The 23,679-nt window shown below is 48.3% G+C and overlaps 1 protein-coding gene across 1 annotated transcript; it reads left to right on the forward strand.

Annotated features, from left to right (window-relative positions):
* Positions 1–3,249: 3,249 nt before the first annotated feature.
* Positions 3,250–22,490, forward strand: LAYN (layilin). Its single transcript, XM_047070824.1, has 7 exons — positions 3,250–3,277; positions 5,336–5,633; positions 11,754–11,911; positions 16,493–16,525; positions 17,144–17,227; positions 19,333–19,429; positions 21,909–22,490. The coding sequence occupies exons 1-7, from the start codon at positions 3,250–3,252 to the stop codon at positions 22,270–22,272; spliced, it is 1,062 nt and encodes a 353-aa protein (XP_046926780.1). The 3' UTR covers positions 22,273–22,490.
* Positions 22,491–23,679: the final 1,189 nt, after the last annotated feature.

Here is a 23,679-nt window from a genome sequence, read left to right on the forward strand (position 1 = left end):
TTTGGGCTTGTCAATCTAAGGATGGGACCCTGGACCAAGATAATTTCACCAAGAAAAGTTCTTGCAAGTGAGCCAGCCAGTCTTCCCCAGTTGGCAGGGCTCTGCATTACCTGGTGTAATGGTTGGTATTTGCTGCAACAATATAGCAAAGTGATCTGCAACATTTATTACTGCTCACACATCAGCAGGGTAGCTGGGGGGGGGGGGGGGCTAACTGATCTAGGCTTGGCCCTGGCAGCTCTACCGGGGAGGTCTGCTTCTCAGGTCTGTTGACTGACTGACGCAGCTTTGTTCCATGGGTCATCTTCTTTGGGATGTACATGGACCAGTGGGATATTTGAGCCAGGTTCCTCTCAGACAGTGGCAGAGAAGCAAAAGAACAAACAAAAACATGTGAGACCTTTTCCAGTCTAGGCTCAGAAACCTCTGACTTATTCCTTTGGCCAGAGAAGTCACATGTCAAACACAAAGACAAGGGGTAGGGAAATCCACTCAGCCCCTTTAGTAGGAGAAGTGCAAAGTCACACGGTGAAGGGTGTGGACACAGGACCTGTGGAGAATTGGAGTTGCTGACCACATTAGGCTGACTACGTACCTTTAACAAAGGCAATGTGAACCAAGGGCAAGAGCATCAAAGGGAGAAGTCAGGGCACAATTTAATTATTTGAGCCAACATACCAGCTCCCCTATGTTGTAACAGATGCTGTAATACTGGAAAGAAATCCTTTTCAATGGACATTTAAAAACCTGGTATCTGCACACTTACATGTCTGTTTGCCCCGTCAGACCTTCTCAGAACTCTTAAGGTAACCTTTAGTGACACCAGGAGTTCACTGATAACTTAGACAAAGGAATTGCCAAAGGCCACACAGACTTTGAGGAAAAGCAGAATATCAGATGCCACCTCGAGTGTTTCTGTTCACGGTAGCAGTCCCCTCCTCATTTTGAGAACCAGGAATTTCTAGAAAGGATGAAGGTTGGATATGAGATCTAATTCAGACATAAAGACTGCTGTAAATAAGCTTGCCATGAAAGGTCAGTCCTCCTCCTGCTGACCCTTTTTTCTACAGTGGTAGGGCTTCCTTACATTAGCAGCTGAGACCGAAATAGATTCCCTCCCACCCGCACCCGCACCCGCACCCACCCACCCAGGGGCTATATTCAGTCCTTTTCCTCCAGAATTGCGGTGGCTCCAGCTGAAACCAAAACCGGAAGTCCGCGGCCGACACAGGGCTTCTGCGTGGCTCCACAGTTGCACCGGGGAGAAGGCAAGGAAACCCGAAGCACCTTCGGCCACTTAGTAGCACTTTAGTTTCGGTACAGGAGGCTCGCCTCGTCACTGGAGTACGTTTGAAAACACTGTTTACTATAAGCAGCAGAAGTGAAACACGACTACTGCGCAGTTTAGAAGAGGGAGCACACGCATCGAGGGCTGAGTTGGTGAGGAAATCTTCACAGAGGGATCGCTCAGTCCTAGGGAGGCTCCTCCCTCTCCTACAATCCGCCCCCACCCTCAACAGGTGCTCTGCAAAGAGCGGCATTTTTTTCCGGGCTGGGTTCAGGGACACTCACTGGCTTCAGGTGCAGCGACACTCTTCTCAGCCAGAACTCCAACTTAGCCACCGCCTCTGGACACTATCCACTCTGCCCCGTAACTTGTCCGGCCACTGGCACACTGCCCACTTGAGCATCTGTTCTCTGCACCCACCCTTCCTCTCTCGGGGGTAGCCCTGAGCACCCGGACTGCAGCCTACGCAGCCCCAGGGAGGTTTTCGGTGCCTCGCCTGTCCCACTGGGCCACACTGCAGAGCCTAGGGCGCTGGGTGAATCTGGCCAAGTCTCCCGGGCGTGGGGTTGAGATGCGGTCGTGATCTTAGCCACAGTGCTCTCTTCATCAGATTTCCGATAAACCAGACTGGGACGGCCCTCGGCCCTGCGCCCTGGGCAAACGCAGGATCTCCGTGGGCAGCTCGGGGCGGGGCCGGCGGGGGGTGTGGGGGTGGGAGCGGGGAGCGGTCTCCCCTCCCCGGCTCGCTCCTCTCCGGCCAGCCGGGTCTTTGGCGCTGAGCTCGCCGGAGGAGGCCGTCGGGGGGCGGGCTCGGTGACGTCCCAAGGGGTGGGGGGCGGCGCGCTGGCTCCGCGCCCTCCCCGCCTCCTTCGGGTGCCGGCTCCGTGGGTCCTCGGGAGATGCTGCCGCCGCCGCCTTTGCGGTTTCCGTGCACGCAGCTGCGGGTCCCTCCGCTCCACCGCCGAGGCGCCGCGGCGTCCGAGGGCGCACCCGAGCCGAGCCATGCAGCCGGGAGCCGCGCTGCAGGCCATGCTGTTGGCCGCGCTGCTGGCGGGGCCCCGGGGCGCCACCGGTCGCCTGCTAAGCGGTGAGTGAGCGCGCTGGGGCGGGGGCTGGTTCCAGGTCGGGTTCCGCAGAGGCACCGCCTGCACCCCACCTGCTGCTGGCCGTCTTCGAGGCCGCGGCGCCTCTCCTGCGGCCCTCTGCAGGGGCTGGGGGCGTCCCCGCCCCGCTGGTGGACCCAGCCCTCCTGCGCGCCCAGCTTGCTTAGCCCAGCGGCTGAGACCGGCGCGAGTCCCTGGGTATCCTGGAACCCTCAAAGGCCGTTCTCCGCCCTGAGTTCCGGGCGGTGGGGGACATAGGCGGGGGGCGGGGGCGCAAATCTGCCCCAGGAGGTGCCCCCTCGGCCCCCCCTCTGAGTGCAGCCCAATAGTTGCCAGGACCCCGGCGCTGGCCGGGCTCACCAACTCTCCTCCAGCCCACTGGGGAGATCTCTTGCTCCTGGAGACGGCGGGTACAGTGGGGATTCTGGATCGGCTGTGCGCGGGGCACCCAGCCTGGTACCTCTAGTCTCTTCTCGGGGTGATGGGGGGCGCGGTGGGGGGAGGATGGCCAGATCCAGCTCTGGAACCAGAGCGCTTAGAGATCGGGAAAGAACCCTAGTTAGCGCGGGACAAGCCCCGCCTGACTCAGGGGAATGACTGTCTGCTTCCTTCCTCCTGTCGTGCCACTGCAGCCTCGGACTTGGACCTCAGAGGAGGTACAGTGCTCTGGCTTCTAGCCTCTTGCGTTTGATCTGCATGTCGGGGGTGGGGGGTGGGGGCGGAGAGAATGTCCGTGCCCCTTTCTCAGGTCTCCGGGGCGCCGACAGATTGGCGGTAGGGGATGGCGGAGAATGGCAGCCGCCACTGCGTTATCCCTGCTTGCGGAGCTGATGGAAAGGACCCGCAGTTGCTTTCAGGATGGGGGTGGACTGCCTGGTGGCAGAAGGTGGGGGGTGGGAGTGCATCCGAATAAAGCTGCCTGGGTCAGGGCTGCATAGGCTTTGTCCTAGGTCGTGGGGAACAGAAGCCCTCGCCCTTCCCCTTCCTGCAAAAGAGAAGAGAGAGACACTTCCTGAAGGCAGGGGAACCAGATGCGCCTCAGGCATCCTTCCAGCTCTGGCTCTCTGGCGCTCACCCGCTGACTCGCGCTGAGAAGCCGGGCTGGACCATACAGGAAATTCGTTTAAGGTGTTATTTTTTCCCTTGGTAAACCCAGGGCAGAGAAGTGGGGACTGCCAGTAAATTCAACTCCAGTTTCTGTCATGCTGTGGCCAGGTTGTAGGTCCCGGGGGCTCATTTTCCGTCCGCCCCCTCATTTGGAGCCACCTTTAAAGAATCACGAGAGCTGGGCTGGGCCAATACCCTCTCCAGGCAGCATTCCAGCCACAGCGTCTCCGCCCTCACCCTCCCTGGAACACCTTCTTAGTGCGAAATGTCTTGCTTTTGAGGCCTCCTAATTTGCTAATGTGCCAGTCCTGTTAGAGTTCTAGCAATAACAGAAGAATAACAAAGAAAGGGGAGAAGGTGCAAAACTCTTATAACTTGTTGCTTATTGAGGATGTCCTTACAAAAGCGGTAAAAGAAGCAATAGAAACAAGAATTCGCAGGAGTCTTCTGGGTTATCTGTATGTGCTCCCTTCCCATTTAGCCCTGAGAATGCCGTTAAGTGTAGCCTTTGCCCCGTATTCTGGACACTATTGGGAATAACGAAAGCTCTCTGTTCGCCGCACGGCTGCAGAACAAATTAGGAAAATGAGAACGTTCCTTGAGGGCTGGGAAGAGGCTCCCGAACCAGAATCCTTCATCCTTCTGTCTGTGGTAGAAATTCACACCCACAGCCCACGGTCTGGCTCTGACATTGCGAGGGACTCCCCTTGTTGAAATGTGGTTTTCACTTGTACGCTCGGGTCCAGAAACATACGCTGTGTGCTTCTGCAGGCCAGGAGCTCGTATTTGTATCTGTATTCCCAGGACCTAGCACAGTGCCAGGCACAGAGTGGACACTCAGTACGTGCTGGTCGAACAAAGTTCCAGCGCAGCAAGGCTTCAGGCACCCAGATGCAAGCTAGGGTGGGATGTTGTTCCTCCTCAGTAGAATCCCACACATTTGTCTGAGGTGGTGCTCAGTCCTTCTGGTGTCGGTCAGATACCACACGTCACATAGGCTCCCAGTGCAGCCTGAAACTGCGGTGGCGTGGGCACTGGGCAGCATAGTTCAATGGTTATGGGCTTGACTCCGTAACCAGAATGGCCTTCCGACTCCAGCGAAGATACTGATAGCTGTGTGACTTTAGCCAGATTATTTAATGTCTCTGAGCCTCAGTTTTCCCATCTGTAAAATGGGGCATAAGCAAATCTACAGCACAGGATGATCAGGAGAGTTCAGTGAGATAACATATGTAAATGCAAAAGCCCTTAGCGTAGTTCATGCCACATGGTAGGAATTCAGTACAACTTAGCTGTGTCTTGAAGCAAGTTCAACAACAGACCACCCGCACCGACCTGATGCTCTTAGCTTCTGCTCACACCACAGACTGGGTGACATCTCAGTCCTACTACCTAGGCAGAGGGTTCCAGGATAGAGGAGCCCACACCCAACTTCAGAATACCTCTCTTACCTGAAGGAAGCACCAAACAGAGGTAGCTCACGCTGAACCACACTATCCCCTGAGGCTTCCCGATGATGTGCCAGTGTTAGATGTGTGGCTTGGGGTGAAACCATAAATCTTCATCTACCTGTGCTCTAAAGGATAGTCAACAATGTCTGCTTTTCAAGAATCTGTAACGGAACGAACGAAACGTGGAGTTCTTACACAATATAAGCGTCAGGGTTTAAATCACTGCATCTCCATGCCGGAAGGGGTGTTAATTTGCTCTGAGAAGCTAAGTGACATTACACAGTCCACCGATGAGTAATCAGAATCCCTGCCCAGGGATAGCGCCATTCCCATGCCCTGCTATACTTCGGGGAGTCCTGAAATAGGCTGGCTTCTGTTTTCTCTAGGGCAGCCGGTCTGCCGGGGAGGGACACAGAAGCCTTGCTATAACGTCATTTACTTCCACGACGCTTCTCGAAGACTGAACTTTGAGGAAGCCAAGGCAGCCTGCAGGAGGGATGGAGGCCAGCTGGTGAGCATCGAGTCTGAGGATGAGCAGAGACTGATAGAAAAGTTCATTGAAAACCTCCTGGCGTCTGACGGCGATTTCTGGATCGGGCTCAGGAGGCGTGAGGAGAAACAGAGCAATGGCACAGCCTGCCAGGACCTTTATGCTTGGACCGATGGCAGCACGTCAACATTCAGGTAAGTGTGTGGAATCCGCGGCAGCCAACTCACTGGACGTAACTCAGAAAGGGGTTGGGCTGAATCCGTGGTGCCAGGTCAGTGGGGAAGAGGAGAAGACCCAGCCAGGAAGAACCCTGAGGGGACAGCACCAGAACAGCCACTGACCAAAGCAGTGTGGTGCAGGTGGTGGGATCTGTGCCCAACTCATGTCCCAAGAGCTCTGTCCAGGTGGCCGTGGCCCGGAAGCGTTGTTTTAAAATTTTTTTTTTTTCAACGTTTATTTATTTTTGGGACAGAGAGAGACAGAGCATGAACGGGGGAGGGGCAGAGAGAGAGGGAGACACAGAATCGGAAACAGGCTCCAGGCTCCGAGCCATCAGCCCAGAGCCTGACGCGGGGCTCGAACTCACGGACCGCGAGATCGTGACCTGGCTGAAGTCGGACGCTTAACCGACTGCGCCACCCAGGCGCCCCGGAAGCGTTGTTTTAATAGCAGGTGATGCTTGAAGTGAAATGGTTCTGGCTGTCCAGCCTTTTGGATTAGAACCCCAATGAGAAATTGAAGGTCTGTGGAGCTAAGACTCAATATAGGGCTCCCGACCACAGGGCCCGGACGGACCAAGAGGGGACTTGAGGGATCCCACATTTTGGAGGGCCCTTGTAAACCCACAGCGCCAGGACTTACTGATTTCACACCGCACCCTGGCACCATGGCTTTGCCACGGTCCCTCCCTAAGAAATGCAGTGACATGGATAAACATCAAAAGGTAGCAAAGTCAAGAGGCAGACATAGACTGGAAAAGCGTAACAAACTACAGTGTTACTAGATAGAGAGTTTATAGAAGTCATTAACACACTAAGAGTTTCTGTAAGTCAGTAAAACCCCAAAATATAAAGAGGCTAAGACCTGAGCAGACCGTTGAAAAATAGAAAATCTAACTGGTGAACAGTCACATGGGGGAAAAAAGTTTGAACTCATGATCAGTCAAAAGAATGTGGATTAGGGGAGCCTGGGTGGCTCAGTCGGTTAAGCGTCCGACTCTTGATTTCAGTTCAGGTCATTCATGATGTCATGGAATCGAGCCCCGAGCTGGGCGTGGAGCCTGCTTAAGATTCTCTCTCTCCATCTCCCTCTGCCCCTCCCCTAACCCCCCCAAAAAAAACAAAGAATGCAGGTTAAAATACATGATTTTACCTGTTACATTTAAGACAGCTGATCATCCTCTATCAAAGTCTACCCATTGCGCTGACCACATCCACACCTTCCAGGAGTAGGAGTAGCCCCTACAGGGTTCTGGGCCTCTCTTCCTGGGAGAAACTTGAAAAAGGCAAGTTCTTAGGATAAACTGTACTTCCCATCACTGTCGCTAGTCCCAGGGCCACAGCTGATACTCAGTGACCTCCCTTCTCTACTGCAGCCCAGATTCCCCTCTCTCTCTCTGCTCAGGGAACCTCCATGGCTTACCTCGTGGCAGGGACCCAGACCCTCAGCCCTGAGGAATGTGAAGCCCCAGTCAATGTGCACTTCTCAGGCTGGAGTGACTTCACTTTTCCATCTGCCATCCAAATTGGGTGTGTGAATACCCACAGGAACCCAAGGAGACAACCTGGATGCCAAACATTTCTCCCTGCCCAGCATAGGTGATAGCATAGCTACATCCTCCTGAAATGCGGGCCCGTTTCCTCCTACAAAGGTAATCACTGCTCCTCTTGCCCAAGTGGCAGCCATCACTCCTAGTTTAATAAGACTTTTCCAGGGGCGTCTGGGTGGCTCGGTGAGTTGAGCGTCCACCTTCGGCTCAGGTCATGATCTCACGATTTGTAAGTTCAAGGTCCATATCAGGCTCGCTGCTGTTAGCCTGTCAGTGCAGAGCCTGCTTTAGATCCTCTGGCCCCTCTCTTTCCCTGTCCCCCCATTGCACTCTCCCAAAAATAAATAAATATTAAAAAAAAAAAAAAAAGACTTTTCCTAGATCTCCTGGGGGAAGTATTTCCCCTTTGGGTCCTGGGACATCTAAAACCCACAGAGCCCAGCATTGCAGAGACAAGAATCACAGATTCCCCAGTGGGTCACTACCAGTGATGGTAAGCAAGCCTCCTCCTGTTTCCACCCCCTGGCTCCCAGATCCATGTGTTCTTGCTCTTGGGGATACGGGATGATACTTGAGCCTTGGAGGATGTTTTGGAGGATGATCCTGCCTCCCTGCAAAAGTATTGCCTCTAAGCTAGTGCTTCAGCAGTGTCGTCCATCATTCTGTCAGGCTGGCAACTTCCAGATGCTGCAACATGTCATATGACTAGTAAATGCCCCAGCAACGAGCCCCTGCCACACCTCCTTTGCTATAAAGTAGGTCCCATGGTCCAATGAGGTGTCATTTGGGATTCTGTCCTGGTAGATCTAATACTACGTAAGCTCTGGATAGCGGTGCTGACTGAGGCCCTGCGGCAGGAAAGGCAAACCCGTACCCAGGTTGTACGTCTATCCCTGTCAAAGTGAATCCTTGCCCCTTTCAGGATGGAAGGAGTCCAGTGCAGTCAACTTGCCACCGAACGCCAGGCTGGTGTTCTAGGATTGGTGTTCCTTTAGGGACTTAGCTTTGGTCTCCGTTGCTGGAAGGGTCAATGTTTGGCAGTAGCTAGATCAGCCTCGGTGAGTGGGAGTGGGTACTGTTGAACCCATGCGTAGTCTCCATCCCTGCCACCACGGCTACTGTAGTGAGTGTCTGTTGTGCCCCAAGGCAGCTGATACCAGGCTAGCTGACATCAACGGGCCGAGTCGTTTGTCTCCCTGGTCGTTTAGTGCCTCTTCAGTGCTCGAGGCTTTCTGCCGGGTTTTAACGTGTGATAGATCCTCATACTTCATACCTATTCCCGTATGTCTATTCGCATCTTCCTAGCCGAGAGTTCCCTATCCCCAAACTTGCCCTCTTTCTCCTTTTAGACTCCTGATCAGCTGGCCAAGTTCTGTGCCTTACCCCTGAGTCCCTATATATTCTGACCTCCAGTAACTTCTCTTTCTGTGCCAGGTAGTTGACTAAGTATACCATCTAAGCTCTGGCCAATGGGAGGATGTCCCATTACCACTCGGTCTTTCAAGGCCAACTCTGAGTGGGGTTGTAGTGCAGCAGCCGTCCATTTGGAATTGTACTCACATTCTTGGCTGATCTATCCATGAACCGAACTCAGGCACCTCTATCAACTAGTCATAAGGGGTTCCCTTAATCAGCTATTGGTGTAAGTGCTAGAGGCTATGGCAGCCTGCTCTACGTGCTCATACAGTGCCCTTTGGTCCTGAATATATATTGATTCTGGGCCTTCCCATCCCAGGACTGGGTGTGTCCAATAGGACCTCACTCACAATGGGTAAGTTGAATTGCACGGTCTCTTGGTGCTCCCTGCCTAGTAGCAAGCCAGCAGCTGCCTTGCAAAAGGTGATTATCTCTCCGTTTCAGAAGACGTGTCCTTGCTATAGAATCCTGGGGGTTTACATTGTGATTCTCGCATTGGGGCTTGTTACAAATTCTGTGTGGCATTATTTTTCCCATCTGGATACCTCTGCTAATAGGATCTGCTGGATAATAAGTCTGCTTGCACTACAGCCTAGACCTGCTTCAGGGTCCTTTTTCTGCTCTTGACCTCACTCAAAGCTGGCCGTCTTTCGTGTCAGCTTATATATGGGCCAGAGCTGTGTGTCCAAGTGTGAAATATGTTGTCTCCAGCACCCAAAGGTGTTACGCTTCCTACTTCACATTACTCTAAGATGCTTCAAGATGCAATATTTGTCCTTTAATATGAAAGGGATGATCTGGAATTCCCTAGATCACTAGAAACCTACACATTTTCATGAAGTGGCAAGCTCTTGAATCTTCATAGCGTTGACATGTAATCCTCTGGAGCACATGAGTCTTTCTAAGCTCTTCTGGTTCAATTAGCATGATGTCAGAAATATAGCAGACCAGTGTGATTTTCTGCAAAATGTGTAGGTAGTCCAAATCTCTTCATACCACATTATGACGGAGGGTTGGAAAATTAATATAGTTCTCAGGCAAGATGATAAATGTGTATTGTTGTCCATTCCAAGTGAATGCAAATGGTTTTTTATTCTCTTTCTGATGGAAAATATTGTGTTTACCAGATCTGTATTGTGGGTACCCAAGGGCAAGTTAACCTGCTCTAGCAAAGACACCGTAGATGGCACAGAAGCTGTAATTGAGGCTTCTACTTAGTTGTATTTATGCTGTTCTAGTGTCATCCTTCAGGATGCATCTGGTTTTTGTAGGAGCCGGACTAGTGAATTAAATAAAGGTACGATGGCGAATAAGACCCTTGCATTGTCTAGAATGGTGGTACCATTTTCTGTGATCTTCCCCTCGGTAAGATACTGGTTTTTTTATTTACTGCTTTGGAGATGTTGGGGAAAAGCAAAGTCTCAGAAGCTTCTACTTGACCTTGTCCACTATTACAGCTCTTACCTCACAGGCTAAGGAACCAACGTGGGACTATACCAACTACCAACTATGGCAGTTCAAGTCATATATCTGCAGACTGGTAAATGACTGCTGGGTGGGTCCCACTGTGAGCTGGTCCTGGGCCAGAGCTCTACTCAATACCTGGGCTCAATATGCTCCCACTCTAATGGGTAGTCTTGATGATGTTTCAAGTCTTTGAATATCAATGTCACCTTGCATCCTGTGCCCAACAGTCCTTATGATATTTGGGTATCTCCTTTCCCCCAGTGTATGGTTACTCTACTAAATGGCCATAGGCACCTTTGGGAGAACAGGAAAATTATCCCCATGTGTACCAACCATGGCGTTGCAGGGTCCTTCCTCCTGACGACCTGGCCTCTTCTTCTATCAGTGAATTCCAAGCCTGAGACCTGGCTCAAGTCCACAAACCAGGTGCCAGGCATAAAATTCCACCCATTCCATCATCAGTGAAATGAAATAACATGAAGCCATAAGGCCAGTGGGGAAGAGAACAAGGCAAGTCAAGTTAGGAGGTCCACCAACTGGGTTGGAAAATGGCCTGGAGGTAACTAATGGAGTAGAGCCCAGCCCAAGTCAGGGCCCCCAACTGCCCAGGCACAATGGCCAAATAGTGCTGCGAGTTCAGTTATTGTCCAGGCAAATTCAACCCCGTAGGCATAGCAAAGGACCTTCCCTTTGGTGGAGGGCAACACGGCCCTCAAGCAGAGCCGTACTGAGGTGCTGCAAGGAGACCTGTCTCTCAGCTGCCTCTTAAGGAGGGGCTCTGACAAGATCCAGGCAAAGCAGCAGGGCCCAGCTAAATAATCTGAGCATGAGGGTGAGATCGGGGCCTCAGAAGGAAGCAGCTCAGGTGGGTAACCACGCAGACTATAAAACCCAGCCCTGAATCACTGCATGCAGTGAGTGCTCACAGCATTCAGACTCTCTGTGGAATCCGAGGCCCTAAAATGGGACCCATGTACTCAACTGGGTGGCGGCACCATTTAATTCCAAGTACCACCGGATAGTGGAGCTCAGGCTGCTAACGGAGCTAGGAAGACAAAGGCAAGAAATGTGGCAGCAGAGGCTGAAGGAGGGGCTCATCCGCCTGATGAAGGGAAAACAAGATAAAAGCTGAAAGTAGACTAGGGGGGCCCTCTGCTCTGTCCCTACCCCCTCACCTGCCTTGACGGCCTCTCCATTTTGGAAAGTCTTGCTCAGATGCTCGAATTTTCCCTCTACTTCCTAGGGCTAGAAAGGCAGTTATGACGGTTGAAAAGCATAAAGAGATATGAGCGAGGCAAGCTCTGGCTGAGAGGAGCCATGCCTCTTGTCAGTGCGTCTGATTTCTACAACAAAGAGAAACAAAAGCCGGTTCGCAAAAAGCAAGCAGTAAGATCATCCCAGACTGCTGCTTCTCATAATTGCTTTGCAGACGTCATATGGTAATATATTCCTCCCCGCAGAGAGCCTGTGGCAAATGTCAGATGATTGGTTGTGATGTCCACCTTAGAAAGCACGTGGTTCTCCATACTGGCAACACTTCAATTCCTCCCTGTGTTACTGTCTCCTGACGCAGAATCCTACGTCCATGGTTCACTGGAACTCGATGGGAAAAGTCTGGGGCTTCCTTCTCCAATTGTCTCCATTGTTGACCCCTTTCCTGCAGGAACTGGTACGTGGATGAGCCTTCTTGCGGCAGCGAGGTCTGCGTGGTCATGTACCATCAGCCATCGGCACCTGCTGGCATCGGGGGCCGCTACATGTTCCAGTGGAACGACGACCAATGCAACATGAAGAACAATTTCATTTGCAAATATTCTGATGGTAATGAATCCTTCCCCAAGTCATGTGGCTGAATCCCCAGCTGCCTCTCTTATTTCATAAGCAGCTGCTAGTTCCCAGAATTTGTTACGTGGTCTCTGAGAAAGCTTGTTGGGAATGCCAGCGGTGTTGAGCACTCGGGAATGCAGTGACAGTTCCTCGTGGAGGAGTACTTCTAGCAAAGGAGAGGAGAGTCTGATGCTAAGAGAAGGGATGAAGAAAAGAAAGGGTCTAATTTATGTCTGACAAAGCGAGAATCATGACAAGTTCAGGAAACAAAAAGCCCTCTAAGTGGACAAATTCTTCTTTTTTCCACATGTGAGGTTGGCTGTAGGAACTTGGAAAAAAAGAAATATGAAAGGAAGCTGGCCATTGTTCCTGCAAGTCTTCTAACAGCCATGTGACATTATTTTCTGGGGCTTTAAGGAAACAGAATAATGACCCGAGGAGGTAGATAATGGAGTACACCGATTTCACTGGCCTTGGACAGATAGCGGTCACCTTGAGGAGCAGGCTTAAACCACCTTGCAGATTCACCTGGCGTTGGCTTCTAGGTCTGTTAAGGTTTTCAAATTGGCTACAAGCCTGCAGTCTCACTCTCCTGGGGTTTCCCAAACTCCCCCATCGTAACTGGCTTAGATCTAAACTTACGTGATTTTTTTTATCTGTCCCTGAAGTTTCTCAGATCCCTAAAGCCAACAGCTGGGTCCCAGCCCTCACCTTTCCTGGTGAGAATAATCCTGTCATTCTAAACTCTTTGAACTGGACTATGCTCTTGCTCTGGTTTTTGCTGCTTGAGGTGTTTTTCCTCTCTCTCCCCCACCTCCGCCCCACCCCAGGTGAACCCCTCCCCACAGAGACCTGGCCCTTCCTGCCACACAGAGCTGACTCAGGCAGGGAGGTGGCTGAGACGGGGCTGGCTTAGCAAGTTGCCTCTTTAGAGCAGTAAAAGCAAAACTTTCCATCGCTCTGTTAATTATGTCCTATCAGCTCTGTGGTTTAAAATGTTGTAGTTTTTAAACATTTTTTTGAAGGAAATGTGCGATTTTAAAAGTTCTTTTCATACCTTTTAATTTTTGGACTTTGAACCTAGCGTGTATATATGTGTATATGTGTATATATACATATATGTGCATATATGTACATGTATGTACATATATGAAATATTCATATATATACACACTATTCTTTGTTGCTTTTGCTATTGCTTTTTTTTTTTCAACGTTTATTTATTTTTGGGACAGAGAGAGACAGAGCATGAACGGGGGAGGGGCAGAGAGAGAGGGAGACACAGAATCGGAAACAGGCTCCAGGCTCTGAGCCATCAGCCCAGAGCCCGACGCGGGGCTCGAACTCCCGGACCGCGAGATCGTGACCTGGCTGAAGTCGGACGCCTAACCGACTGCGCCACCCAGGCGCCCCAACTTTTGCTATTACTTGAATGACACCGAGTCCTGACAGGAAAAAGATGAAAAAAAAAAGATGTACAGGATTAATGAGGAGAGTATAATAAAAGGATATTTACAGAAGTGTGGCAAAGAGAAAGAGACGGTGAGGTGCCCAGGGACTAGCCACAGTAGGACGCTGTTACTACCCCTGAGCCCAAAGGAGCAAGTGGAGAGAATGGTTTTAGCAGAACCCCGAGCTCCCATGAGCTTGGAGTCATGGAATAGGACCCACCCACCAGAAGCCATAACCACAAAATGCAGCGACTGTCAAACCGCGGTGGTGATGCAGGAAGGGGAGTAAGCCTGGGGAGTAAAGCCTGGGACCTCTCTCTGCTCTCCTGCCTCTGCCTCCCATCAGCTAAGCCCAGTCGGAAGTGAAAAGGCAAGGGAGTCCCAATAACACGGTGCATAGACGTCAGCCTCCTGGGACACAGAGGAGGGCAGACTAGATCTGGCAGAGGGAGGTGAGCACGTGGAGAAAAACCAACACGTTGTCTTTATGTGGCCACCCATCTCCAGGATGAGTTCACGCACCTTAGCCATACAAGAAGCTGCACGAGCAGCTCTCTTCACCTCCACTCCCCCATTCCCCTGTGCACGTTGTGAAGCTGTCCACCCCCCCCATTCCCCTCTGCACTCTGTGAAGTTGCCCAAGAGCTCTTGACTGCTGTTCCCTGTGCTTGAAACACTCCTCCCCTTTCCCAGACAACTCATCCTCACCTTTGGGGTTCACGTTGAACATCACCTCTCAGAACGACTAAGTGCAACAGGTGATCGTGAAGTAGATCCTGGAGGATGATGATGGTTTTGTATAAAGCGCAGCTTTAGGACAATTGGCAGAATTTGCATAAGGTGCATAGATTAGGTAATAGACTATAAATGACAATGTCTTGGTTCTGATCACTGTTACTGTGGTTATGTAAGAGAACCCCTCCACACACACATGCATGTGTCTGTATGTGTTCTTCGTACATATGTGGGTGTATATGTAGGTATAAGTAAGAATATAGATAGACATAGAGAGATACAGAGAGACAGAATAATTAAATAAATGAAATATGATAAAATTGTAACTTATGGGTGAAGGCTATATGGGTATTCCTTGTAGTATCCTAGCAAATTTTCATAAATCTGCATTTTTTCAAAATAAGAAGTTAAAAAGAAATCTCCTCTGGGAAACCTCCCAAGGGCCCCTCAAAACCAAGTTAGGTGTTCCTCCTGGGAGGATCAGAGCACCTCACACACACAGTATTTTAACTGCCTATTTATAAGTTTCTGCCTTTCACTACCTGGTTGACATGAGGTCTGGAAACATGCACTTTGGAGCAATGAATCCCTGCACCTGATGGGCTAGGGGAAGGTCGTCCAGGGCGGTCCCAACAGGAAGGCACACCATCTATTATGCTAGAGTAGCAAGAGACTGGTTGAATAACATCTAAAACTAGACAGCATGACCACGTAGAGCAGGTGGCACGCTAGCCAGGGCTGAACTCTGGCTTACGTCTGAGGTGCACGAAAGGCGTAGGTGTATCCAGTGAAAATGAGAGACAAATCATCTGAGGCAGTGCATTGCAGATACATCGTAGGGAGTGATGGAATGCTGCGTTCGTGTTGTGCCATGTTTAATGCAGTTTTGCACCGTGGATGGGACCATGGAGGGACAAGAAAATGAATACATCATGTGATGTTCTTGAATACACTATGTATTATCATGTAATGTCACAAATTAGTGTTTGTTAATATCATCCTGTGTTTCCATATGCTATGGCCATCCCAGAGAGCGTAAGGACTCTTCTCGTTTGCTGTTGCGTCTCCAGTACCTAGCTGAGTTTGTCTCCTTGCAATTTTAATTTTCACTTGAGTCGTTTGGGTCAAATCCCAGTTCAGCTGCTCAATAGCTATGAGATTCGGACAAGTTATTTACTCTCCCTGTACCTCAGGCACCTCATGTACAAAACCACCGTAGTAAGAGCAACCACCTCATTAGGCTGTTGTCAGGGTAAATCATGTTCGTTTTTATAAAACACTTAGAACATGATGTTTCTATCATATAGCAGGAACTATATAAGTGGGGTTTTTTTTTTAAATAAACGAATGGATTTGCATTGCACACACACTTACAGGAAGATGATTAAAAGTTTCCTTTCTGAATGAAACTTCAGAATGGCCTTGGCATCCTGGGCTTAGGACTGTGAATTCCGAAATCACACCCTTAAGGACCCCATCCCTATGAATGCCAGAGCATCTGATTAGCATGAGAGATTTACTACCAGTACCTGAGGGTCACACACTCTCAGCCAAAGGTAAAAGTATTCAGTGTAGATGTTCTGTGCAACCTGATTGTCCTGAGGCTCTTTGCAACATTTTGAATGACTCAGGTTCTGGATCACCAGTGTCTGCCTTGGGGCTGGCAGCGGTCTGCTTACCTACCCCCCTACAACCACTTCCACTGCTTGGACATGGTGTTTGTTACCCTCTAAAACATCCCTAGTGAGAGTTGTTAAAATGTCTTGGATTGCTTTTTCTTTTCTTTGCTTTTCTTCTTCTTTTTTTTAGATTGTTTTAAAATTGAGTCCTCAGTGTAGCTGGGGAGGGATAGGGATTACTGTTGAAACTGGATTAGCCATATGTTGGGTGATGGTACACAGAAGTTCATTATACCAGCCTTTCTATTCTTGTTTATATTTGGAAATTCCCATATTTAAAATTTTAAAATACTTTGGGGCTGGGTAGCTCAGTCAGTTAAGCGTCTGACTCTTGATATCAGCCCAGGTCATAATCTTACGGTCGTGACTGCCTGCATCAGGCTCTGTGCTGACAGCAAAGAGGCTGCTTGGGACTCTCTCTCTCTCTCTGTCCCTCCTCCCCTCCTCTTTCTCTCTCAAAAATAAACTTAATGAAATAAATAAAATTTTAAAATACTTTTTTTAAAATACCCAAGTAAAGCTGGGGGAAGGCTAGTCTTGGTGAAAAAGTGATTCTTGTGGCTTGCTAACCCAGTTCCTAGCATTGAGTAACACAAAATAAAGTTTATCGGAAGACTGAGTAAATAAGTGGATGCCATGATTTGGCCAGTTTCGTTCAGATGGCATGGAAATTTACTTATTATTTTCATATTTGTTTCTTTCTGCCACAGAGAAGCCAACAGCTCCTTCTACAAAGCCTGGAGGTAAGCTATCATTTGAGTTGGGTTCATTTGGACTGTTTCACAGGCCCCCTTTATGGGTTTAGAACCATAGGTTCTTTAGACCAGATTTTCCAACAGAAAGAGCGCGGGTGTTAAGTCATGCCTTTCGGAGAGGTAGATGCCGCGTGCAACCCTGTCGAGTAGTTCATTAATCTCTCCCTGGCGTTGCCGATTTCTCCCAAAGCTGAAAAGCAACAACCACAAATTCAGTTTGGGATGTGACTTGTCATTACTGACAATCTGAGAGGAATAATTCCATCTAATGAGAAAAGAAGTGAGCCAAACGGATAATTTATGCTCCTAGAAGTGAGTCATTGGCCCTTCCCTTTGGCACCTCTGTATCTTATGTGCCTTGACGCCAGCTGCCTGCTGTCCGTTTCAGTACATGATTCTTGGCAGCAAAGATCTCCCCAGGAAGATGAAGGCAGTTGAACCTGTAGGCCGGCAAACTCAACCCTTAACTTTTCTATGCTTTTAAATGGCCCGAGTCAAACTGCTCCTCTTTTTGGGGGATCCCACCCACAACCTGGCCACCCTCAGAGACTATCTGGATTATGAGGCCTTTTCTCTGGGGTCTCAAGTCGGTGTGTCTGTCTCCAGGTGAAGGAACAGAGCCAGCAACACCCATGCTTCCAGAAGACACAGGGAAAGAAGATGCCAGAGAGACTTTTAAAGGAAACAAAGGTATGGACCCAACTCTCCTGGGGGAAATAGATGACGGGACTCTCCCGATCACAGATGACCAAGGTTACACTTTCTACTTTGTTCTGTCCTGTAACCACTTAAAAAATGAACTAGACAGGGCATCTGTGACTTTGCAGAAAGTGCACAAAGTTTTGGGGTTTGTAGTGAAACCACAGGGGGAGAGTAGTCGGCCAGGAGGTGAAATGCCTGCCTGAGGATGAGGATAGATAGGGCTGGGGGACGCCCAGCAGTTGTGGGTGGGGGCGGGGTACCGAGAGAATGGCTGTAGAGGAACAAAGGGGAAAAACCCAGGCCGTGAGGCCAACAGGTCCGACCTTGACATTCACTTGTGAAACAAATAGAGGAAATGGACACAAACGTTTCACAACTGGAATCAAGAAGGATCAGAGAAAAGGGGGGTGATAACTGGGAGCGCTGATGGAATTTCCACCTGGGCTCTCTCCTGGAGTCTCAAAGAGGGAGATCTGGGTTTATGTGGCTGGGCAACTTTTAAAAACCACTTCATTTCTCTGTGCTTTGGTTTTCACGTTCTGCGTGACACAAGTAACGCCATGTGTCTCACGTATCCGAGAGCCTCACTGTGGCCGTCAAATGAAATCGGATATTGTAATACTGCAGTTCAGTTCTGGCATTAGCCACGCCAAGCTAGGACAGAGCCCGCAGGTTAAGGGCACAGTCTACAGCAAGTCACTTCAGACATCAGTCACAAGTCCAGGGGTCCCCAGGCCACCCCCACTTCTGGTCAGTTGGCTACAAATCCAGAGGATGCCCACAACCCCCTCAGGTTTGATAGCTCACTAGCACAACTCACAGAATTCAGGAAAACACCATACGTAGGACTGCATTTTATTGTAAAGGATACAGATCACCACCAGCCAGCTGAAGTAACAGGTAGGGTAAGGTCCGGGAGGGTCCTATGTGGGGAGTTTCTGTGTCGTCTCCCTGGGGAATCAGGATGCGTAATCACCCTCCTGGCACATCAACGTGTTCGTTACATAGGCATGATTGATTTGGTCATTGGCCATGAAATTGAACTCACTCTTCACGCCCCCTCCTGTCCTGAGACCCCCGAGGAGCCCCCTTCCTGAGACATCTTACCAGCATAAACTCGGATACGGTCGGAGGGGCTCCTGAATAATAAAGTTACCCCTATTACCTGCAAAATTCCAAAGATTTAGGGCCTCTCTTCCAGAAGCAAGGTCAAATTTTATTATACAACCAATAAAATGTGTTAAAATGCTTTGAAAAAAGTACAAAGGGCTCTACAGAGGTGGGTGACGTTTTCAGTGCTCATCGGTTTTATGGCGGCATTTAAAGTGGGTTTTGCTTTGGGCTCTTTGTTTGTGTGGTTGTTAGGTTTGCAGCCTCACAGGAAAACAAAGCAACAGCTTCCAGAAGGTTGGGAACCTTGGACCAGTGGGAGGAAGAAAGGGGTCAGGCCCCAGTCCTTGATTCCTCCTCAAGCCCCATGACAGAAAATTCTTTGGTTCTAAGTCTTAAAGGATAGGTCGGGATAACAGACCTCTGAATGTCCTCCACAGTCACTGCTCTTGGTCCCAACTGGATCCAATTAGTCTTAGTCAGATTTGTTGGAAGGTTACAGTCTGATTCATGGGCTTCATGTGACCTTCTCTTTCCTGGTAACAGCACTGAGACTCAATTCTTCTTCCCTCCCTCTCTTCCCCACCCCACCTTGGGAACTACCATTTCTGTCCCGAGAGCCAAAGACATCAACACTGCCCAAGCAGCCCCTGCTTTGTTAAGGGACAGGAAGGATAAGAAAAGAGAGTATCTCTTTCCTCTGGGGAAAAAAAAAAAACAAATTTAATTCAAAAAAATGCCTTTCTGATATTTTGCAAGAGACTCCAACACTTAAACTTCTTTTCTCTATTACTTAGGATAACAAGATAGGTAGAAAACACTCACTTATTGAAACTAGAAGACTTTGCCAACTGGGTAACTGTATACCTATTTCCTTCCAGGAATGCGCTCTTTGAAATACTCTATGTTGATTATGCTTTTTTAAGTCTGTTTTGAAGCATGTAAAAACCACTGATGCTGATAATATGCAATTTTCTTTTCAGAAGCTGCCTTAAATCTTGCTTACATTCTAATCCCCAGCATCGTCCTTCTCCTTGTGGTCATCACAGTTGTGTGTTGGGTTTGGATCTATAGAAGGAGGCAAGTAAAACTGTCGTTGTGTGAGTCTTTGTATCTTCTGGACTCTTTGAGATTTGGACATTGCTCTGTTTACTTCATTAAAAAGCCATAGCGGCTCCAAGAGAATCACCATTGCAGATTTGAGAGTATATTCTCCGATGGGCTCAGGACATTCAGAAGTACTAAGCATTTGTGCTTAGTTGTGACTAAGAGAGTGATCTTATATTCTTTCATTTTTGTGTAAGGAAGATTTTACATGACTTGAGGGGTGAAACTGTGTTATTTGCCTACTTTGTATACACACATCACTCAGCACAGTACTTCCATGAATGAATACTCTCACTCCAAAAATGTTTGTTAGTTGGGGGAAGGAATAAATAGTGAGCCATTGAAATATGACTGTTCCAGAGCCTTCTGGCAAACACCTGCAATGAAATCACTTTATTAAAAATGAAATAGCTCAGGCTCTTAAATGGACTTTCTTTTAATTCAATATACAATTATAGATTGCTACCAAATAGCTCCACTAAGTAGCCTAGAGGACCTCTATTTATGAATCATGGGCCACCATTTTTGAGGGACCCACAGCTATTCTCAGTTGCTTTTTTATTCCCCATCATCATGCCATACATAGAAGAAGGCCGGTATGCCCATTTTACAACAGAAAAACTAAGGTCCAGTTTAAGATTTGGCTCCCTTCGATGACCATTTTAAGATGAATTAGTAAAATACCAATGCTTAAGATTTGACTTGTGTAAACCTTTGTATTTGCTTTAAGTTTTGACTTGTTTAAGATTTGACTTTTTAAGTTTATAGTCTTGATTGGACTTTAAGATTTGACTCCCTTTGATGACTATTTTAAGGTGAATGAGTAAGATATCAATGCAGAGTTGACCCTACAACAACAAGGGTCTGAACTGTGTGGGTCCACTTATACATGTTGTGGGGTTTTTTCCAGTAAATACAGTATAGTACTGTAAATGTTTTTTTTTCTTCTTTATCACTTTCTTTTTTTTAATGTTTATTTTTGAGAGAGAGAGAGAGACCACAAGCACAAGCAGGGGAGGAGCATGAAGAGAGGGAGAGAGAGAATCCCAAGTGGGCTCCATGCTGTCATCACAGAGCCCAACATGGGGCTTGAACCCACAAACTATGAGATCATGACCTGAGCTGAAGTTGGACGCTTAATCGACTGAGCCACCCAGGCGCGCTGTGATTTTCTTAATAACATTTTCTTTTCTCTCCCTTACTTTATTGTAAGGAAACAATATATAATACATATAACATGCAAAATATGTGTTAATCAACTATTTACAGTATCATTAAGGCTTCAGGTCGGCAGTAGGCTATTAGTGGTTCAGTTTGCCGGGAGTCAAAAGTTACATGAAGATTTTCAACTGTGTGGGGGGTTGGCACCCCTAAGCCCTTCATCATTCAAGGGTCAGAAGTAGAACCTGCTTCATTTAATAATAACTTCCTTATAGGATCATTAGAAGGATTAATTCATGCAGAATGGGCTTGCAGTAAGCAGTCAAAAATATTAGCTCTTACTATGATTATTTTTATTAATTGATTCTCTTTGATCTAAAAAGAGAATTCAGTTAAAAGTTACAAATATATTTTCCAGCTGCTTACTCTGCAGTTGTTTTTGTTTGTTTTGGTTTGGTTGGTTGGTTGGTTGGTTGGTTTTAATTTCCCTTCCTTACTCTATCTATTTAACACCTCGCCAGGATTTGGGAATTGTGACTTTGAAGCTGGAGTCTATCTCAGGGGGTTTTACCTTTTTTTTGTGCCACAGACATCTGTAACAGTCAAATGAAGCCTATGGACTCCTTCCCAGAACAATATCTTTAAATATATTACAATAAAATATATTGGATTACAAGGGAAGCCATTATACTGATACAACAGTTTAGCAAAATATTTCCAAAAATGATTGTGACTTGGTAATACATGCATTTCTTTATTAATGCTTCCTTATCTAGTAGTGGATATGATTACCATAATTTTGAAACAGAGATGAGTGTAAAATATTTTAAGGCCTCTATGGCAGCTGTGATGTGATATGAAAATAACCTGTGATTTCTGTTGGTGATCGAGTCAAAGGTATTACTAATTCTACTCTAGTTTGTTGCCTACATTCAGAATTGAAGGACAGGCTCACTTTCACTTGGAGATGAGTTTTTTTTAATGTGATATTTTTCCCCATCCAATTCTATCCATGGACCCTCTGGGAGCTCTGAGGAGCCCGGGATAACCACCTCTGTTCTATGCTCTTGCAGCAGTGAATGATAGCTACACAATCGCTTTGAATACAACACTTCCCCGTTTTGTTACCCCACCTCACCCCACCCCGAAGCCCTGACCTGTAAGTTTCGGTAGGTGAGAAGGACAGTGTAGTGATTTCCCAGGCTGGCTTCCTCCTGCCTGAACAGGAGACACGGGGATATTCTCAGTCCCCTTGTCTAAAATACTTGGCCCCGCTTTTCTCTCCTCCTAGGAAAGGGGAGCAGCCAGGCCCCAGCACGAAGGAGCAGCACACCATCTGGCCCTGTCCTCATGCGGGTAACGGCCCAGACCTAGAGGTTTACAACATCATTCGAAAACAAAGTGAAGCCGATTTGGCTGAGACCCGGCCAGACCTGAAGAACATTTCATTCCGAGTGTGTTCGGGAGAAGCCACTCCCGATGACCTGTCTTGTGACTATGACAACATGGCCGTGAACCCATCCGAAAGTGGATTCGTGACTCTGGCGAGCGTGGAGAGTGGCTTTGTGACCAATGACATTTACGAGTTCTCCTCAGACCGAACGGGGAGGAGCAAGGAGTCTGGATGGGTGGAAAATGAAATATATGGTTATTAGGGCACATGAAAAACACTTGAACAAATGGAAATGGGAACGAAAAGAGGAGCAAAACTCTCCTATTTTCTGTGAGGAAAAGAGAATGTGTATGAAAATGCTCAGTTCAGGTCTTGGGGGTAAGCATGTGACCCCCATTAGCCCCTGTTGGATCCCCAAGTTTGGCCAAATCCCCAACCCCAGCTCCTCACCCAGATCAGCCTTATGAGAAAGCACCTTGCCCACGGTCAGGCACTTAGTAGAAAAGAAATGTCAATCGACTGGTTCTATCTGACTTTCAAGGGAGAGTGACTTCCCTGGCAGGGATAAGTTTGGGGCTGTGGGACTTGGGAAAGCCATCTCTGGGTTCTGGTTTTCTCGCTCTGCTCTGTTTTATATATATATATATATGTGTGTGTATATATATATACATATATATATATATATATATATATTATATCTCGGCAGCAGATATAATCATAACGAGACAGAAATTACAGAATCTTTTCAAAGCCCACGTACTGTGGCATCAGGCTGGCCAGTGTACGGACAAATCTTAGATCTGTTTTGTTTTGTTTTGTTTTTTCAAAGAATCAAATCAAATCAAAAGCAGGAAGCAGAACGTTAGTCTGTCTGTGTCTACAGCCCTTCCTCTGCATGTAACCTCAGGGGACCTCTTTTTCTTTCTCCTCGCATCCAAACTTGGACATATCCAACTTGGAAATACGTTACAAACTAAAACTGGAATGTGAGTCTCGGCTTCTAGGCTTCTTTGTGTGCCCAGCCCCGGTAGTGCTCTTATTCTCCTCGTGTGTTTGTTTTACGGCAGCAGCAACATGGTTTGGCTGATGATGATAATGATTCGTCCTTTGTGTTATGGGACTTATCTCAAACACTTTTGGACTCCAATCCACAGAAAAGTTTCTTGGCCCAACATCAGCTGTTTACACTTTGAAGGTCTGCAGGCTCTTATCTAATATCATCAGCAAACCCCTTCTAGCTTATTATGTTAGATTTTCCAATGCTTATTTATTTTTGAGGGAGAGAGACAGAGTGTGAGTGGGGGAGGGGCAGAGAGAGAGGGAGACACAGACTCCGAAGCAGGCTCCAGGCTCCGAGCTGTCAGCACAGAGCCCGATGCGGGGCTCAAACCCACGAACTGGGAGATCATGACCTGAGCTGAAGTCGGACGGTCAACCGACTGAGCCACCCAGGCGCCCCGTAACCTTTGATCATATATCCTACTTTTTTCATAGTTTGTCACTTTGTCTCACACACGGAGCCCCGAACGAGACGGAGTTAGCTGGTCTGGGTCCGAGCAGTATCACGTGCAGTCAGTTGTAATCACTGCCCAATGGCCGGCTACACGGGGGCAGGGAGTAGGGTGGACAACAGAAACATCACTTACGCCTGCTCCCAGGAAGTGTATTT

The sequence above is a fragment of the Lynx rufus genome, unplaced genomic scaffold, assembly GCF_022079265.1.
Source record: "Lynx rufus isolate CCGP_SWC_20201006 ecotype Redwood Valley unplaced genomic scaffold, mLynRuf1.p SCAF_9, whole genome shotgun sequence".
NCBI lineage: Eukaryota > Metazoa > Chordata > Mammalia > Carnivora > Felidae > Lynx > Lynx rufus.

Bases quoted from the DNA above. Each gene is read 5' to 3' on its own strand.
- LAYN (XM_047070824.1), top strand. From the start codon at position 3,250: ATGGGGGTGGACTGCCTGGTGGCAGAAG. The intron at 3,278-5,335 runs GTGGGGGGTGGG...TGTTTTCTCTAG, and splicing joins GGACTGCCTGGTGGCAGAAG to GGCAGCCGGTCTGCCGGGGA. The intron at 17,228-19,332 runs GTATGGACCCAA...TTTTCTTTTCAG, and splicing joins GACTTTTAAAGGAAACAAAG to AAGCTGCCTTAAATCTTGCT.